General features: G+C 44.9%; 1 protein-coding gene across 1 annotated transcript in view; it reads right to left on the bottom strand.

The window, feature by feature from the left end:
* Positions 1-21,081, bottom strand: part of RNGTT (RNA guanylyltransferase and 5'-phosphatase) — a 420,910-nt gene that overhangs the window by 390,767 nt on the left and 9,062 nt on the right. Inside the window, exons 3-4 of the mRNA XM_040428751.1 lie at positions 20,536-20,639; positions 17,693-17,781 (exon numbers count right to left, since the gene is read on the bottom strand). Coding sequence (XP_040284685.1) covers positions 17,693-17,781; positions 20,536-20,639 — 193 coding nt within the window. The remainder of the gene's footprint in view (positions 1-17,692; positions 17,782-20,535; positions 20,640-21,081) is intronic.

Genomic DNA, 21,081 nt, shown 5'->3' on the forward strand with positions numbered 1-21,081 from the left:
GTAAGGTGGTTTTAAGGCAGTCAGTACAATTACAGCAGTAAGTTATAGTATCTTACTTACATTCAGTCCTGCTATCCACCGTGGCGTCCCACGTGGTGTAGGTTTATAGAGTAAGTGAGCCTTACTGCCAAATGGAAAGACTGTATGATCCGGTCTTATAATCTTATGCCTTCAGCTGTGACTCCCGGCCCTGGCTCTGTTACACTGTGAATGCACTCAGAGTTGCCTTGATTAGAGTGGGTGTTCCACCTGTAGTTCAGTCACACCCATAGATAGCTGCAGAATATCCAAAAGACCGCGGTTCCTTTTTCTTTTCCTTATAAGCGCTTACTTAGTCCAGACGAAAATAACAAGTTGTTGTAGTTTAAAGTTGTCCGGTTTTAGTCAGCTCCAATTCCTCCACGCCAGACGCGTTTCGAAGGTTATCCTCCTTCTTCCTCAGTGGCTATGTTGGAACTGACTCGCTCGCCGACTATTTATACAGATTAGCTTTCAACAAGCTCTTTAGCAAACCCGAAATGGATCCGAAAAAGCTGGATTTCACATATATAATTTTCTATGTGTTGCGGTATTAGTGCGGTTCATCTGCGGTTTTCTATGCACTCATGCGTTTTTTATACCATATAATCTTGGGTTCACCAGGAACATTACCCATATGTAATTATTATTGTAACTGGTTGCGTTCTCATTTTACAAAGATAATTACATCAAATGTCACATTCCCAAGCGCACATTTGTGCTGAATATCTAAAGTATATAGACAAATAGTAGACCAATATATACAGTGTAAAACCAAATAAATCTCATGGGTATCAAGGCAAATCTAGTCTCTCAGCAGAGATATATATATATGTGTGTATTATGATATATTAATTAAATAGTATTAGTATTAAAAATAAATATATTTATTAATGTTTAAAACAGTATTAAATATGTAGAGCATCTTGCGTATCTAGCAATATATAAAATGATGTAATATAAAAATGTAGTGTAAAAAATATAAAAAGTACAAGTATATAGAAAGCATTACAAGGTATATAGCCACATCTGCATATAGAGAAAAAAAGATATAGAGAATGAAAAATAAAATATAAAAAATATAGGTATTTCGGACACAGAAAAATTCAGGATCCGAGAACTTGACTTCCAATCAATACTTGGGGGAATATGTACAGCACTCTAGGTCCACTGGGGGGCATTGACTGCAATGGTTTGGGCTGAGTAGAGGGTATGGGTTAATAGATGGAATGAGGGTGGAGACCCACAGCGCAGGAGGGGTCATAGTGCTGCTAAACAGCCCGACCAGTACCCCTCATGAGCCGCAGGCGTTCGACCCCCTTATAGGAACCCAAAGATTTCCAATTCGGCATTTAGCCCTGCTGGAGCCAAACTGCCAAATTCGAAAATCCTTCTTGACTCAGCCCTAGACATCCGTGCAATGTGATTGCCTCCCCTCCAATGCCGTTCTATCTGTTCGAAAGCTGCAAAAGTTAGAGTCTTAGGATCTTGGTTGTGGATCAGTTTAAAATGTCTGGATAGCACATGTTTATCATAGCCTTTCTTAATATTATTTATATGTTCTGCTCTCCTAATTTTTAAAGGTCTTTTGGTCCTGCCAATGTATTGTTTGGCACATGGGCATTCAATAATATAGATGACATTTGAACTACAGTAGGTGAACCCGATTTTGTGTCAATCTCGCTCTCTTTCTCGGCGAGATTGAGCACCTACGAGCCCCATCGCGGGAGCCAGCGCCGAGCTGGCTTGCCGCGATGGAGACAGAGCCGTCATAGAAGCGACGGGAGATCCGACTTGGATTCCCGCCAATTCTACACGTGTGCGGCGTTTGTTATGAATCCTGAGGGGGAAGTCCCCGTCGGATTTTAAATAAAAATCCGGCATGGGTCCCCCCCTCAGGAGCATACCGGGCCCTTAGGTCTGTTATGGGTTGTAAGGAGAGCCCCCCCTACGCCGAAAAAAACGGCGTAGGGGTCCCCCTACAATCCATACCAGACCCGTATCCAAAGCACGCTACCCGGCCAGCCAGGAAGGGAGTGGGGACGAGCGAGCGCCCCCCCCCCCCCCCCCCTCCTGAGCCGTACCAGGCTGCATGCCCTCAACATGGGGGGGTTGGGTGCTCTGGGGCAGGGGGCGCACTGCGGCCCCCCCACCTCAGAGCACCCTGTCCCCATGTTGATGAGGACAGGGCCCCTTCCCGACAACCCTGGCCGTTGGTTGTCGGGGTATGCGGGCGGGAGGCTTATCGGAATCTGGGAGCCCCCTTTAATAAGGGGGCCCCCAGATACCGGCCCCCCACCCTAAGTGAATGAGTATGGGGTACATCGTACCCCTACCCATTCACCTGCAAGAAAAGTGGTAAAAACACAAATAAACCACACAGTGTATTAAAATATTTTATTTTTCTGCTCCGGAGGCCGCCCCCTGTCTTCTTTATTAGCTCTTTTACCAGGGGGGGCTCTTCTTCTTCCGCTATCCCGACGGGTCTTCTCCGCTATCCGGGGGGTCTTCTCAACTCTCCGGGGTTCTCCTTCTGTCTTCGCCGCTCTCCGTTGTTGACTCGGCGCACCCCGGTTCTTCGTCTCGCTAAATTTTTATTTAAAATCCGAGATCTCGCGAGACGAAGAACCGGGGTGCGCCGAGTCAACAACGGAGAGCAGCGAAGACAGAAGGAGAACCCCGGAGAGTTGAGAAGACCCCCCGGATAGCGGAGAAGACCCGTCGGGATAGCGGAAGAAGACAGAAGGAGAACCCCGGAGAGTTGAGAAGACCCCCCGGATAGCGGAGAAGACCCGTCGGGATAGCGGAAGAAGAAGAGCCCCCCCTGGTAAAAGAGCTAATAAAGAAGACAGGGGGCGGCCTCCGGAGCAGAAAAATAAAATATTTTAATACACTGTGTGGTTTATTTGTGTTTTTACCACTTTTCTTGCAGGTGAATGGGTAGGGGTACGATGTACCCCATACTCATTCACTTAGGGTGGGGGGCCGGTATCTGGGAGCCCCCTTATTAAAGGGGGCTCCCAGATTCCGATAAGCCTCCCGCCCGCATACCCCGACAACCAACGGCCAGGGTTGTCGGGAAGGGGCCCTGTCCTCATCAACATGGGGACAGGGTGCTCTGAGGTGGGGGGGCCGCAGTGCGCCCCCTGCCCCAGAGCACCCAACCCCCCCATGTTGAGGGCATGCAGCCTGGTACGGCTCAGGAGGGGGGGGGGGGGGGGCGCTCGCTCGTCCCCACTCCCTTCCTGGCTGGCCGGGTAGCGTGCTTTGGATACGGGTCTGGTATGGATTGTAGGGGGACCCCTACGCCGTTTTTTTCGGCGTAGGGGGGGCTCTCCTTACAACCCATAACAGACCTAAGGGCCCGGTATGCTCCTGAGGGGGGGACCCATGCCGGATTTTTATTTAAAATCCGACGGGGACTTCCCCCTCAGGATTCATAACAAACGCCGCACACGTGTAGAATTGGCGGGAATCCAAGTCGGATCTCCCGTCGCTTCTATGACGCGCTTGCTGGGATGTGCTGTCACTATTCCAGTGAGTGCGAGATCTCGGCACCATGTCGCCGAGTATCAGCGCGACGCTGTCGTGCTAAAAGCACAATATCACAAACACCTACTGTATTACACGTAAGGAGATCCTTTATTTCAACCGAAAAGGTATTTTGTGTTGAACTCACTCGTGTAGTTTTTTTTCGCAAAGGACGTGTTCTTACAATTGATACAGCACCCACATCTATGGAACCCACTTCTTTTTAACCATTTATTAATGGACCCGGTTTCTCTTATCTGATTTTTAATTGATGGCGCTATTTTCAAGCTCAAATTGGGGGCCTTCATGTACACCATCTCCGGTATTAGTGGGACCAAAGGGCCTATAATTTTATCCTTCTGGATTAGGTGCCAATGGTTTTTGATGCTTTGTTTAATTTTCTTACGTTGTGCATTGTAAGGCAATATTATGCGAAATTTGTTATCATTAATAGTTCTATCAACTTTCTTTTGATTGTCCTCAAAAAACTTCTTCCTATCCATCTTTCTTTTTTTAAATCAGATTGTTTTTATTGAGATTTTCAAAACATTTTATAAGACAAACGAAACAGTCGTCGTCGTCCCCCCCCTCCCCCCCCCCCCCCCCATACCCCAACGTCCTGGATCCAGGCAGATACCCTCCAAAAGTCTTTTCCAGAGAGCATTCAATATAGAAATGCATCAGTTATACAGTTTAGCTGGACATCCGGCACATACACCGCAGACACATATTGTATGTCATTACTTCAAATATATCAGTACATTACAGCATAATAGAACGTATATACCATTTCCTCATTCCAGTAGACTATACCCCATACCCTTTGGCAGCACACCTCCCGTACCTCCTCCCAGTAATCTATGACATCGCTGTCTCCTATGTGTGACCTCTAAAAATATGAGTGGATCCGGGATAATGTGGATTTCAGTATTTATTTTAAGCACCATTAGTCTACAATATTGTAGTATTGCCTCCACCTTCCCCAAATCCTCTCATACTTCTTACTGTTGTTTCTCTTCTGGTATACGAAGTTTTCCATTTGTAACAGTGTGTGGACCTTACGAACAAGCTCCCCCACCTCCGGAGGATCATGATCTATCCAATGGAACGCAATCACCTTTCTTGCTTGATACAATATGCGGGTTACCGCTAATTTCTGCTCCGCAGCTAGTTGTACTGACTCAGTGCAACCTAATACACATAATCTGGCATCTGCCTCCACTCTTATCTCGAACACTTTCCGTATTAGATCTATTATACCCTCCCAATATCTCCTCAGCCTGGGGCAGTTCCACATAAGGTGCATCAACGTAGCATTAGGTGCATCGCATCTAGGACACATGTCATCCGACCTGTACCCCATTCTCCTCAAAAGGACAGGTGTTCGATAAACTCTATGCAGCAACAGCAATTGTGACATTCTATGCGTTTCGCTAACCGCAACATCTGTGAACCCATCCAATACTGCACGCCATTGCTCTTCTGTCAGGTCGTCAATATCCTCCCGCCACTTATCATACAACCGAAGAGGTTGCTTTTTAAACTTCATTTCCATAAGGCTACTATAGTGCAATGATATGACCCCTCTGGTGGAACCCCCGGAACTAGCTAAATCAATCATCGGATTTCTGGAGGCCGGCGCAACTCCCCCCGCTGCATCCTGAGCACGTATAGCGTGTCGTATCTGCAAGTATAAATAGAATTGGGAGTGTGGGAGCATAAATTCCTTTTGAAGTTGGGCATATTCTTTCAGAGTATTCCCCTCATATAGCTGGTGCATGTAAGTGAGTCCATACCTACCCCAAACCTGGACACCAGGCACTTTATGTAATTCTGCATACAGAAGGTTAGGCCAAATTGCGGTGAACCTAGTATAACCCTGTACCCCAGCTATTGACCTGCCTTTCCACCATACTTTATGAATCACCCGTAGTAGCGGGATGTCGCTTCCCATTTTATCCAATGATCCATCTTCCAGTGCCGTCATCAGATTCTTGCCTTTAAGATAGTGACCCACTATTCTTCCTGCTTTATCAATTCCTTCCTCCACTCCCCATCCCCGCAATTGTTGAAGTTGGGCAGCTAAATAGTAAATCCACGGATCCGGAGCCCCGAGTCCCCCATCCGTTTTTGATCTGCACAGCGTTGCTAGTTTAATACGTGGAACTCCTCTCTTCCAAATCAGGTCCCTGAATATAGCATTAACTGTGACAAAAAATCTGGCAGGCACCCATACAGGTGCATTATGTAGCAAATATAGGAGCTGTGGCATTAAAATCATTTTTATAAGATTAACTCTTCCTATTACTGAGAGTGGCAACTTAGTCCACGTCTGCACCTTCTGTCGAAATCGCTGTATTAACGGAGTCAGGTTTAATTTTTCATAGTCCGCTACATCAATGGTGACCTGAACACCCAGGTATTTAAAGGATTTGACTAGTTGCAAGCCCTCCGTAGAGCCTCCACCTCGCCCCTCCTCAGTCGAAAGCGTCATAAGTGCAGACTTGGACCAGTTAATGCACACAGTCCCGATAACCTACTAAACCCATTTATGATGCTCATAGCTGCCGGAAGGGAGGAGTTCCAATCATCAAGGAATAGAAGCATATCATCAGCGTAGAGGGCCACCTTTTCAGTTATCCCCCCATATTTAAAACCTTGAACCTTCCGCGCCTCCCTCAATGCCGCTGCCAACGGCTCAATAGCTATTGCAAAAAGCAAGGGCGATAATGGACACCCCTGCCTTGTCCCTCTGTGTAACGGAAAGGAGTGAGAAAGGGCTCCATTAACCCTAATCCTAGCAGTGGGGATTTTATATAAAAGCTTGATCCATTGGATAAAGACAGATCCAAAGCCCATCCTCCCAAGTACAGCCCACAGGTAATCCCATTCCACACTATCAAATGCTTTGGCCGCGTCCAAAGACGCGACCGCCGCATTCAACCCGTGGAACCGGCCCGCCTGTATATTCAGGAAGAGGCGTCTAATATTAACAGCCGTTGACATGTTGGGCATGAATCCGGCCTGATCCGTATGTATTAGTGACGTGATCACAGTATTGAGCCTATTCGCTAATACTTTAGCCAATATCTTCACATCGACCTGCAATAATGAAATAGGCCGATATGATTCAGCTAACAGCGGGTCTTTACCCTGCTTAGGGATAACGACTATGATTGCCTCATTCATGCTAAGAGGCAACCCATCCTGACGCTGTGCCTCCTTGAACACTTCCAACAACTGGGGGAGCAGAATAGGGGCAAATGTTTTAAATATTTCGGCAGGTAATCCATCACTCCCTGGGGCCTTGGTATTTGACATTTCACTCAGGGCCCTTTCCAGCTCTGTAATTGTAATGGGTCCGTCCAAGGCTGATACCTGATCTGCCCCTAACGTGGGGAGTTGTATCCCATCCAGGAATCCTACAATTTCTGGCACTCCTACACTGGTCTTGGACTCATATAGGGATGAATAAAACGTATGCATAATTTCCACTACCCTATCCTGAGCAGTACAGACAGTCCCCTCATTATCGCAAAGAGCAGCGACATATGCAGAAGGCTGCTGTGCTTTAGAGAGCAGTGATAGCAATCTACCTGCTCTTTCCCCTTCTTCATAAAATGATTGTCTCTGAAAGAAACGTTTATTCTTTGCCCTGAGGAGAATCTTATCATTTAGTTTACGCTGTGTTTCTTGCCACTGCTCCCTGAGCAATTCCGTGGGCTGTCGAACGTATTGGGTCTCCGCATCCACCAACAGGCGCTCCAAATTCCTAATTGTTATTCGAGACTCATTCCGTTTTTTATTGACCTCCGCAATTAGTATTCCCCGCAGAAATGCCTTCATGGCATCCCATACTATCAATGGAGAAGATCCCACAAGATTAATGGTAAAAAATTCTGTCAGCACTGTCCCAATATTTGATACTGTAGGTATCACTGACAACCAGAATGGGTTGAATTTCCACAGTGGTCTCCCACTGTTCAAGGGGGTAAGGAAGTTAGCTGACACCAAAATGGGGGAGTGGTCAGAAATTTTCCTAGGTAAATATTCAATGTTGCAGATACGACACCCCATCGCCTCATTCCCCAGCGCTAGATCTATTCTCGGCGGGGCGAATTGTAAGATTATTCAATTTTTGCAATTCCTTAATAGCTTTAATCTCCTGTATATTCATATTAGTTCTCCTCATCTGTTTATCAGATAACTTTCTCAAATCTGTCTCTATATTTCTTCTAAAGGTGGCTATTTCTATGCCAATCTCCTGTCTTGGGAACTTTTTTGATTTGGGTTTCAGAAGTGTATGTTTGACCTCACTATCCTCACATTTATCTGCGTTAGTTAGTATCGGATTTTTCAAAAAATATTTTTTCAAGCAGCGTTTCCTCACAAATTTCTCTATCCCCACATACGTATCAAATTTATTCAGTCTCGCTGTAGGCGCAAATTTAAGACCCCTGCCCAGTAGTCTTGTCTGGGATTTCGTCAAGACGGCTGAGCTGAGGTTCACTATAGCTTCTGAATTTATCTGTGTCTGTTGTAAGTCCCTCTTTTTTCTTTGGGATCTTCATATCTGTCTGATTTCTGCTGTTGTCTGTGAGTACCCTCTCTCAGATGTTTGGGTGTATATAACTGTCTGTTGTTCTGTGGAGGCCAAATCCTCTGTTGTGGCTCGTAATGTTCTGATTGGTAATTGAACCTGTACCCCAGATTGTACGTGTGTGCTGGTAATATTGGTTGATATTGCTGATCTCTTATTGGTGAACGCGATCTGTGTCTGATTCTTATGTTGTGATGTGCTGATGTCTGTTGGTATTGAGCATATGTATTGGTTGGTGTCTGTGATCTCTGTCTGATCCTGGTCTTGTGGTGGGGTGGGGTCCTGTCTAAAAAATGATTGTGGTTTAATGTCTCAAATCTATTGCTTACCGGAATATTGTATCTGGGAGGATTAGTGTCAGTAATTGGATGATCCAGAGGTCTAATATCTCTCTCTTGTGAATTATTTATATAGTTCTGTACCTCCATTGGTTTATTATTAAACCTATGTTTTTTGGTCTTTCTATTAATTATCTCTGACTCAATTCTATCTAAGCTTTTGCATAGACGTTCCTGCCAGATAGCCAATTCCTCATTGGCTGGTAGTTTTTCAACCACACTTTTAATTAGATTTATTCTTTCAGTTAGCTATTCCAATATTTGACACCTCCTTTTTATAATAAGTTGTATTCAACATAATCGATTGGGAGAGTAACAGTGCTTCCCACTCTCTATTAAATTCTTCATTACAAAGATCCTGTGCAGGGATTTTAGACACCATTAGTCCCTTAGGGATTCTCTTATCCTCGATACATAATTTCAGCGACTTGATTTCCCACTGTTGTCTAAGTTGCTTTAGCAGCAGTGGTTCAAGTTCCCTGAATATCTCTTCAATAGATTTATCTCCTCCAGTAGCATTTAAATCATAAATAGGTAGATCATTAAATCTATAGGTTTCGACCTTAAGTCGCTTACTTTCTAAGTGGTTCCAGATATCCATCATTGAATCCTAGGGAGCTCTGTCCTAATTGGGTACGTCAAATTATGAGTAAGTGAACAGAGGGAAGGACGGCTCACCCCTGATTCAAGATGGCAAGGTGCACCAATCAGATGTCGTACCCCGACCACCAAAAGGACAATTGTAATATAAAAAGAATGGGCACTCTTATAGCTGGACCACACAGTTAGTAAAGCAACACTAATTTATTAATAGCAATGATCGCCATACATAAAAGTAAATAGCAATAAATGAACAATAATCCCCATGCATAAAGGTTATATGCCCTATATAAAACTTGCCTCTTAAAATAATAAAATTGATAAAAATTGACAATATAATGCAATCATCAATCCGCTGGTATAGCTGATAAAATAAGGAGGTCAGGAGGCCTATTGTCCCGGCCAAATTAGAGATAAAAGATATGGAACCTATGTCTGTTCCAACTGCCTATGTATATTCAATCAGCTACAACAATGGTTGATACCGAATAAGCCCCCAAAGGAAAATATATAAACTGTGATAGAAAGGAAAAAAGAAAAAATATATTATAATGTATATATAGAATACACTCCAAAGAGTATATACAAAAGTGCACCAATAAAAATATAAAAATAAAAATATATCATGTGCTAGCAAAAATATAAGTGATAAATTAACAATCAATAGTAATCCCAATATAGAAACCAAGTGCAAATGTGTGCAGATAGCTGCAAATATGAAAATATAGAGTAGTTGAAGACTAGCAATATTCAAATCTTCAAGCACCCTCATTCCATCTATTAACCCATACCTTCTACTCAGCCCGAACCATTGCAGTCAATGCCCCCCAGTGGACCTAGAATGCTGTACATATTCCCCCAAGTATTGATTGGAAGTCAAGTTCTCGGATCCTGAATTTTTCTGTGTCCGAAATACCTCTGTTATTTTTTATATTTTATTTTTCATTCTCTATATCTTTTTTCTCTATATGCAAATGTGGCTATATACCTTGTAATGCTTTCTATATACTTGTACTTTTTATATTTTTTACACTACATTTTTATATTACATCATTTTATATATTGCTAGATACGCAAGATGCTCTACATATTTAATACTGTTTTAAACATTAATAAATATATTTAATTATTTTTAATACTAATACTATTTAATTAATATATCATAATATATATATATATAATTATATATCTCTGCTGAGAGACTAGATTTGCCTTGATACCCATGAGATTTATTTGGTTTTACACTGTATATATTGGTCTACTATTTGTCTATATACTTTAGATATTCAGCACAAATGTGCGCTTGGGAATGTGACATTTGATGTAATTATCTTTGTAAAATGAGAACACAACCAGTTACAATAATAATTACATATGGGTAATGTTCCTGGTGAACCCAAGATTATATGGTATAAAAAACGCATGAGTGCATAGAAAACCGCAGATGAACCGCACTAATACCGCAACACATAGAAAATTATATATGTGAAATCCAGCTTTTTCGGATCCATTTCGGGTTTGCTAAAGAGCTTGTTGAAAGCTAATCTGTATAAATAGTCGGCGAGCGAGTCAGTTCCAACATAGCCACTGAGGAAGAAGGAGGATAACCTTCGAAACGCGTCTGGCGTGGAGGAATTGGAGCTGACTAAAACCGGACAACTTTAAACTACAACAACTTGTTATTTTCGTCTGGACTAAGTAAGCGCTTAAAAGGAAAAGAAAAAGGAACCGCGGTCTTTTGGATATTCTGCAGCTATCTATGGGTGTGACTGAACTACTCTAATCAAGGCAACTCTGAGTGCATTCACAGTGTAACAGAGCCAGGGCCGGGAGTCACAGCTGAAGGCATAAGATTATAAGACCGGATCATACAGTCTTTCCATTTGGCAGTAAGGCTCACTTACTCTATAAACCTACACCACGTGGGACGCCACAGTGGATAGCAGGACTGAATGTAAGTAAGATACTATAACTTACTGCTAGAATTGTACTGACTGCCTTAAAACCACCTTACCGCACTGTTACTGCACAGTTTCCGTTGAAATCTGTTGGACTACAACCCTAGAAAGCCAGAGAGCCGTAATATTGCGATGCGCGAGCTAGCGCATGCGTACCGTCGTCATAGTGTTCCTTCACTGTGCTGGCATTAGCCTCAGGGAAGGAACTGCGCTTGCGCTAGCGCTAGCTCGCGCATCGGGAGATTATGGGGCTCTGACGTCGGGGAGCAAGGAGGAGATTCTGAGGATGCTGGGCTCCTTCACGCTGGACTCATCTCACGTACAGGACATATATCAGGGTAATTTGCATATGGATCAAATTGTTTTTTTTTTACACAATAAAAGCACACAGAGCTATGGGGACTGGGTATTGCGGATGTGCTAGCGGCCATCTAACAACCCATGTCCTCAGCTCTATATATCAAATCACGGTGACAGGTTCCCTTTAAACACATACACCCCACCCAGTGATGGCATGTTACCATGACAACCAGTAAACAGTGTGAATAAACATAAGGTGTCAGAGTGAAAACAGCAGACACGGCAATATAGCAATCATAGGCAACGTATCCAGCAAATTGTACCAAAGTCATTCAAAAGTCCATAGTGTTATTCTTCTTGGTAACACTTGGTAACACTTCTTTCACACTTGCAGCAAAGGATTCCGTCGCCACAACTGCCTGCCGGATCCGGCAATCCTGACGCAAATGCATGGCATATGTCAGACAGATCCGGATGCGAATCAGTCTGACAAATGCATTGAAATACCGGATCTGTCTCTCCGGTGTCATCCGGAAAAACGGATCCGATATTTATTTATTTATTTTTGCATTTTTAAAGGTCTGCTCATGCACAGACCGGAAAACCGGATCAGTTTTGCCGGAACACTTAATGCCGGATCCGGCACTAATACATTTCAATGGAAATTAATGCCGGATGCGGCATTCCGGCAAGTGTTCAAGATTTTTGGCCGGAGAGAAAACTGCAGACATCCTGATGCATCCTGAACAGATTGCTCTCCATTCAGAATGCATTAGGATAAAACTGATCAGTTTTTTTCCGGTATAGAGCCCCTAGGACGGAACTCTATGCTGGAAAAGAAAAACGCTAGTGTGAAAGTAGCCTAACATTGTTTATGTTTTCTGAAATTGAGGGAGATAAAATAAATAAATTCACACCGTTTACTGGTTGCCATGGTAACATGATGACATCACTGGGCGGAGTGTATGTTTGAAAAAGTATTGCAGTTTGAAAAAGGCTCAGGGTTCAGCTGAAACTAGTCACTGATGATGCTATTATGCCTTGAATAAACGTCACTTCATATCAAGAAAGTGAGTGCCGGTCCTTCTTTGCTATATACTAGTGGGACGCCTTCCCTGGATGCATGCATCACGTGCAAACCGCAGTGCCGACCCATCTTCTTTAAATGCTCAAGTAACTTCCAAGATGACGGGCAGTGTAATGGAACAGGAAGCAGCGCTCACATGGAGCACCGCCTCCTCTTCAAACAGCTGATCGGCGGAGGTGCTGGGAGTCAGACCCCCGCTGATCTAATATAGATGACCTATCCAGAGGAAAAAAAAAAAAAAAAGATGACAATGTATGGGGCCATGAGGGGGCTGCTGCATGAACACACTACTGACCCTTCGAATGCCTCTGTGATGAACAACCTCCGGCACTCCAGCTGTGGTAAAACCATAACTCACAAGATGCACACTTGCTTGGCTGTTCTTAGAACTCCGTAGAAATGAATAGAGCATGCTGGGAGTTGTAGTTTCACCACAGCTGGAGTGCCGGAGGTTAGCCATCACTGCATCTATTTCAGACAGAGGCACGTTCCACGCACTAAGGCTCCATTCACACGTCCGCAATTTGCGGACCCATTTATTCCTATGGGGCAGCACGATGTGCTGCCCGGACACGGAATTGCAGATCCGCACTTCCGGGTCCGCACAAAAATAGAACATGTCCTATTCTTGTCCGCAATTGCGGACAAGAACAGGCATATTCTATTAGTGCCCGCAAAATGCGGAACGCACATTGCCGCTTTCCGTGTTTTGCGGATCCGCAACTCTGTGGATCCGCAAAACACGTTGCGGACGTGTGAATGGAGCCTAAGAAGTATTCTGACAGAAGCTTTACAGTTCTATTCTAAAAAATAACATGTAGGCTCCAGGTATTGGCATACAGGTTTTTTGCCATTAATCTTATCCAACTTTCCATAATTGCTCACTGCAATGTTATAAATTTTCCTCTAAATGCAAAATTTGTGCTGTCAAGGCATACAAATAACTGTCTAACAATGAAGAAAAATATATAATACATAAATAATATTAAATAGTAAAATTAGAAAGAAGAGACAAGAATCTGATGCTTGACCTGAAAAGGGAAACCACACGTAATGCTCTTCTCACAAGATGACAAATCCAAAAGGAGAGGGGGGGTAGGCAATGCGTCTTATGACGCAAATATTAATGAGAGCTTCCATTATGGAAGTGCTCATTAGTACACAGTAGGACCAGGGTGTGTGCCGACTATGGCTCTCCTGGTCTGAGGTCTTTACTTACAATTCCTTGGTCTTCTGCCGGAACAGTGCTGTGCTGTGTCCTGACTCTGTACACAGTCAGGACACAGCACAGCTTAAGTGCTCACTATGACCCCTGACATTGTGCGATGTCAGGTGTGGGGATTTGATCTGGTAGCAAAAACTTCAGTGTTTATTCACACATAAGGCAAAAGTAAAACGACTCTGTACAGTCTTGGTGTTAGTTCACACAATGCAAAGTCCACAGAACAAAAATATCATTGTGTTGGCCGTTTTATCCCCAGCGGTCCACAGCAGGCTTTAGGGGGGGCCTGTTTCCCAGCGTGCGGCTCTCAACCCTTTAGCACGGCACCATGCCTCAGATCCCGAATGGAACCTCAATAATCGGGAGAGGGACCAGGGGACTACGGAAATGTAGATGGGGGCTGGTTATCTGGCAGGTTGGGCAAGACTTGCAATATTCTTCCACCTCTCTGAACACACCGGGCCAGTAAAACCGCTATAGAATCCGGTCCTGCGTTTTCTGCTGGCCCAGGTGTCCCCCAAGAACATGTTGGTGGGCTAACTCCAACACAAGCTTGCGATATGTTCACCCCGTAGTTGATTTACCCGGTACAGCATCTCCTGTTGAACCACAAAACAAGGCAACATAGACTCGGCCCCCGGTTGTTGTGGTTCACCATCTATTATTAATACATTGTGCTGTACCAAAATTATCCCCGGAGACATTGAGGTCTGCCAGCTCAGGCCCCGGCGGCAAGTCCTCCACATCTCCCACCATTACACTCAGTGGGGTTGTCTCCCCCTCTTCCACTGAAATGGCGGTCACCCCTACCGCTGGCCCTTCGGCCTCGGGTTCCCAGGGTTCTGGCCTCCCTCCGGAGCAAGGCCACTCTGGTGCCCATGAGACAGGGGTAACCCCAGCAGTCAACCTCGTAGCAGGCCACAATGCCGGGAAACCCGGGAAGTTTCTCCCAATTATAAGTTCGTAGTGTAAGTTTGTGGCAACTGCCACTTCGTGAGTCCACCTGCCAGCCCCCGTGGTTAGAGAAACCAGGGCGGTGGGATAGTCTTTCAAGTCCCCATGAATGCACATGACCCCCACTTTCCGGCCAGTATACTCAGCGGACCGTACCAGGGAAGCCCTTACTAGGGTCACCAGACTGCCTAAGTCCAGCAGGGCCTCCGCTGGAGTGTCTCCCACTTCCACCTGGCACAAGTGATCTAGAGTCTCTGGGGTAACTGTTGCACACAGCTTCCTGGCATATAGCGACTGACGGTAGTCATAGTTAGTGTCCATGGGCTCAACCCGATGGGGACAGTCAGCCCTTACATGGCCATGCTCCTGACACCGCCAGCAGACTATCGGAGCCAGGTCCGCAGTGGGTACATCCTGAGCGGGTTTTATCAGCTCAAACCTCCGGGCCCGGGGTGGAGATGGTTGGGGTTTGACTGGCCCCCTGCCGAAAGAACCTCCCCCTGTAGATTCCTGGTAGCCTCATAGCGTTCCACCAGGTCCACCATCTCAAGAGCATTGCCAGGAGACACCTGGCCGATCCAGTGCTGGAGAGGGGGTGGCAAAGCCCTCCAGCTAACAGACGGTCCTGCATAGCAGTGGGGCTCAGCACATCAGGCTGTAGCCACGTTTGCAAGAGGTGAAGCAAGTTATGACACTGGGGTCTCGCAGGCTCAGCCGGGTTGAACCCCCACTGATGCACCCGCTGGGCCCGGACCAACACATTCACCCCCAGTCTTGCCAGAATCTCACCCTTGACTTTCTGGTAGTCGGCCGCTTGATCGTCCGGCAAATCGAAATACACCGCCGGGAATCGGATGTCAGCAACGGAGCGATGACCTCAGCCTACTGATCTCAGGGTAGATTATCCCTTGTGGCCACCTTCTCGTACATCGCCAGGTAGGTTTTGAAGTAATCTGATGGTGTCATCTTGGGATCGCCGCACGGACCGCTTTCCGGACATCCTGGACACTCTGGGACATTCCTGCCGTCTGTAAAGCCATCACGTGTTGTAACAGCAGCTGGTTTGTTTCTTGCTGGTGTTGATTAGCCTCCACGAGAGCTTTTATTACAGCCTCCATTTTGTCACGTGACACAGGTTTGAATTTAGCTGGTTTAATCCAGGACATCCAGCCGTACCCGAAAACAAAAATATTTCGACATTGTGTGCCCGCTCCAAGCCACCAATTGTGGGGATTTGCTCTGGTAGGCAGGGTAAGTGGACACAGTACAGAGGCAGAACAAGTTTGTAAATCAAAAACTTCAGTGTTTATTCACACACAAGGCAAAAGTAAAACGACTCTGTACAATCTTGGTGATAATTCAAACAATGCAAAGTCCACAGAACAAAAATATCACCTTGTTGGTCGTTTTATCCCCAGCGGTCCACAGCAGGCTTTTGGGGGGCCTGTTTCCCAGCGTGCGGCTCTCAGCCCTTTAGCACGGCACCATGCCTCAGATACCATAACAGAGACAACTTGCTGCTGAGCCCAGCTGTCTTTTAAGGACAGCTAGGTGTTGTCAAAACCCAGACCGGCACTTAAAATCCAGTCTGGTGTTTGACCCCACCTGGCTGGAAATCAGCCCAGCAGCACATACTGGGAGGAAAATACCTGTCCTCCCAGACCATACCCTTCACTGTGTCACAGGAAGGGCATGTTTAATCTCCCGAGTGGCAGCGCCATCCTGAGTAAGAGACGCAAGTTCTTTTATTTATTTTATGATCTGATATCTGAGGTCTGATGAACATTAGGGTTTGATTTGGGGGTCTGATCTGAGGACTGATAAAGGTTTAGGAGTCCGATTTGGGTGTCTGATGAAGATTGGGTGCGTCTTCTAGGGCAAAAATACTAATAAATTACTATAAATCTTTCATTAGATATTGTTTGCTAAGCCCAGGTTGTGCCAAGAAGTCCGCTAGACTATTCAGATGCCGCTCTAGTTCTTAATCTTGGATGTGTTTGTTATAATTTTTAATAATGGTCATCTGGATAACCCAATAAGGCAATGTTTACACAAGCATATACAGCCCGGGTAACAAACTCCATGTGGCATCTGTATTCCCCAGTCTGAACAGTGCTCATCTGAAGTAAACTCGCAGCATCATATTGATTTATGATGCTGTGAATTCCCATCTCACAGCGCTTTCAGGTCAGAGGTGGAAGGAGCAGCCTGGAAAATGTAGCAGCCACATGGAGCATGTTTCCCGGACTGAGTACCTTCATGTGAGAGTGGCCTAAGGAGTGAAGGGCTATTTTAAAACGAGTAAGAGTATAACCACACGACATGGACAGGTTGCTGCTGCAATGCTGCCACGCTGCAGTTGAGTACCACACAGCAGTATGAACCACGGTGGGCTCAAATTAAACTGGTCGCTCTGCACTGTTAATTTCCGGGTGGTACTGCAAGTGCTGCGCAGCCATTAACAACACAGACCAACTAAACTGTGCTTAAATAGACATTGGTTTAAACACTGGTTTAAATAGAAGAAAGTCACAACTGCAGTCAGTAACTGATAGAGGGAGAATTTCCTGCATATTGAGAGGGATCACAAAGCCAAAACCAACAGGGCCCACTAAGCATCAAACAGGAGTGGCATGGAATCAGCGAAGGGTACATCCATTTATTTTTACTTTATTGCTATTCTAACTCTTTAAAATCAAACAAATATGAGAAAGACAACCCTGAGGATAATAGGATGATAGGGGTCTGTGCGGCCTGTGAGGCAGTGTCGGACTTCTATTCCCATTTTCTCATCGTGCTCATGGATACACCAGCACCGATCATAGATAATTGTGGAGCCACAGAGAGGTAAGTTTGTGTCATGTTCTGCGGAGGTACTCTCACCTAGAAGCACTGCCTGTAGAGAGACCACCAGCGCTGTACAGAACAGCAGATGGTAGAAAAGGGTCTACAGCTACAACCCTCAGTATTGCTCTGTGCCGCCTGTGCTGTCGGCATCATCTTATTCTGTATCTATTTTGCATCTCATTATTTCTATTTTCGTACATTTTCCCATTAATTGGTTAGAAGGATTCAGAAACATACCAATAAGTTCATCAGGGCTTCTGTCCTTGAATCTGTCACACAGTCGAATAAAAGTTTCAGTGTTTTCTGGCGATGGGCATTCCCCATGTCTACAGAACAAAAGGATGCATCATTATTAGGTCAGCGTGTGGCCTACTTTATAGAATCCAGAATGTACGCGTACTCCTGCAAACCTTTACTGTTCACCATAGTGCTACTAAATATACTTAAAATGTATAAAAGTAACAAACCAATTCACATCCTTTACATCTTTGCAGTGCATCGACCAATAAGTTTAAAGGAGTATCCCAATCAGAGGTCGCACTACGTTTTTTTCCAGAAAAGTAAAAATATTCCTCTGACCATTTTATAGGAGTATTTTTACCCGAGGAGGAGTACCAAAGTTGCAGTAATTCAGGTACATAATACGTAGGCCTACATTTGCCCACATCTGCGTTGGAGGCTCTGTTGCAGATTCTATCAAAAAGACCGTAAAAAAACGCCTCGCATGCAGGACTTTTGTATGGAAACTGAACGGACTCCATCATAGTCATTGGAGTCTGTTCAGCTCTGTTCCTGTCAGTTAGGCTGGGTTCACATCACATTTTTCTCACACATTTAACGGACACAGAAAAACGTGCATGTTAACAGATGCCTCAGACAGATGTCATGCTGTGTTATCCATCACCATAGACTTCCATGGACTTTGCAGGATGGAAAAAAGTACTACACTACATTTTCCGATCCTGCAGAGTCCTCCAAAAAAGTATATCTTTTTCTTACAATGGAACGCTATGGTGAAATCAACAGAGCAGGGGGGGTGGGGGCATGTGAGCGGCCACTCCATTCGTTTCTATGGTAGTTCCAGAAAGAGCAGAGTACAGCACTCGGCTATCTAGGAGCAAGAAAGATATTTTATGATCCAGGGAAGTCAAGTGTGCACTTACTATAGGAGCCAAAGACAGCAAACACCCTATCAAAAACCGTATGTCTGCTTAATGAGAAACATTGTTTTAAAATATCACATAAGGAATGCTGTAGGTTCTTACATTCAGTTCCTTTATCTATAAGAAATTGCAAAGTGGCTACAAGGAGCATCTTTCACTCTAGAAGTCCCAGATTCGGTACCTTCATGAATTATACAGACAACACTTTAATATATAGCCTTATACATAAAGATTTACATGTACGCCCATGTGTCATCACCGTGAACAGGACTCTGCATGATCTTCAGCAGGTTTAAGCCTCTTGCACACGACCGTATGCCCTCCGAGATATACGGTCCGTGAGCGGGCCATATGTCCCGGAGTGGCACTAATCATGCGCACGGGAGCACACAGCATCATAGATTACAAAGATGTTGTGCACGTCAGGCTGTGGAACTATTGTCCCGCACTCATATGATCATTGTAATCTATGATGCTGTGCGCTCCCGTGCGCATGATCAATGCCGCTCCGGGACATATGGCCCGCTCTCGGACCGTATATCTCGGAGGGCATACGGTCATGTGCAAGAGGCCTAAGGATTCCTTATTCAATACAGGTTGCTGACCTCACTCCAACCCCTGAAATATATTAGCTGTGGATTTCAGTGAAATTCGTGCAAGAAGCTCAGGGTTTCTGCTATGGATCTGAAACTGCATATACTCAGATTCTACGTAAAATGTGTGAAAGTGGCATCAGGAACGAACATGTTGCAAAATTTTTCCATAGGATGTAAATGAGTAATTAGGAAAAGGGAACAAAAAAAAAGAAAAACATTCATGTGCATTGGCAGTAGAATTACACTAGATCCTGTACATAAATCTGGAGAGAACGTGTGAACAGGACCTTAAAGAGGACCTTTCACCGATTATTACACTATGAACTAACTATACAGACATGTAGAGCGGCGTCCGGGGATCTCACTGCACTTACTATTATCCCCGGGCGCCGCTCCGTTCTCCTGCTATGTCCTCCGGTATCTCCGCTCACTAAGTTATGGTAGGCGGAGATTTCAGTCACTAAGTTATGGTAGGCGGAGTCTGCCCTTGTTCTGCTGTAGCGCTGGCCAATCGCAGCGCAGAGCTCACAGCCTGGGAGGTTCTTTTCTCCCAGGCTGTGAGCTCTGCAATGCGATTGGCCAGCGCTACAGAAGAACAAGGGCAGACTCCACCTACCATAACTTAGTGAGCGGAGATACCGGAGGGCATAGCAGGAGAACGGAGCGGCGCCCGGGGATAATAGTAAGTGCAGTGAGATCCCCGGACGCCGCTCTACATGTCTGTATAGTTAGTTCATAGTGTAATAATCGGTGAAAGGTCCTCTTTAAAGTGGTTGTCTCATCACAGACAATGGGTGCGGGAACATTGTCTTATAGGTGCGGGAATGGAGCCCCGAAAGTTGAATGCGCAGCCTCCCTCCATTCATTTTCTATGAGGCCTCAGCTATTCCCGTCAGGCCCATAGAAGTGAATGGGAGCGGTGGCCAGTCATGCGCAGTGCGCTTCCATTCACTTCTATAGGGAGACCGGAGTCCTCCAGCCACCACTTTGCGGGGCTCCGTTCCCAATATAGGTGCGGGTCCCAGTGGTGGTACCCGCACCTATAAGACAATGTGGGCATCTACTAGCGATATGCCCGCATTGTCTGTGATGAGACAACTAGTGTTGAGCGAACTTGTGTTTTAAGTTCGGCGTCTAAAGTTCGAGTTCAGGTTATCGAAGTATCCTGTTATGGATTTTAAATTCCGTTATGGTCCATGGTAGCGGAATCCATAACGGGATACTTCGATAACCCGAACTTTAGACGCCGAACTTAAAACACAAGTTCACTCAACACTAGAGACAACCCCTTTAAATAACTAACAGTCAACTAATAACTTACCCTTTGCACTGAAGCTTTATGTACTTTATTCCTTCCTTTTCAATATCATTCCGATCATAGAATCTTGTAGTGTTAGTCAAATCTACTAAGAGACCCATGTTTACCTGCAAAAAAAATTTTTAAATACAAAACATTAGTTTTTAGGAAAATGTTCTTATCCTCCATCTGTTGGTTCCAGGAGTCTGCACCAGTCTTTCTGTAAACTACAACTTGACAAACAATATCTTGGATTCCTAGCATGAAAAATAATGCAAAGGTAACACTGAAGATGACCAAGATATTTATTTTCCTTTTTTAATTCTTTGGTTTTAAAGGAGTTGTCCAGCCTCAGGATTTTTTATACCTTGCTTATAACACTATACAATAACATAAGGAGCAATACCTTTCCAATCCCCTGTTTTTCTTATACCAGCACATCCTGGGCCTCCTGCCGGTCTCTGTTGACCCAGCTCTAGTGATGATATTTCTCCATCACTGAGGTCACTGCTGTGTGAAATGACTGGCAACAACAGTCACAATTTGGGTCGACAATGAATATATATTCAT

The sequence above is a fragment of the Bufo bufo genome, chromosome 4 (assembly GCF_905171765.1).
Source record: "Bufo bufo chromosome 4, aBufBuf1.1, whole genome shotgun sequence".
NCBI lineage: Eukaryota > Metazoa > Chordata > Amphibia > Anura > Bufonidae > Bufo > Bufo bufo.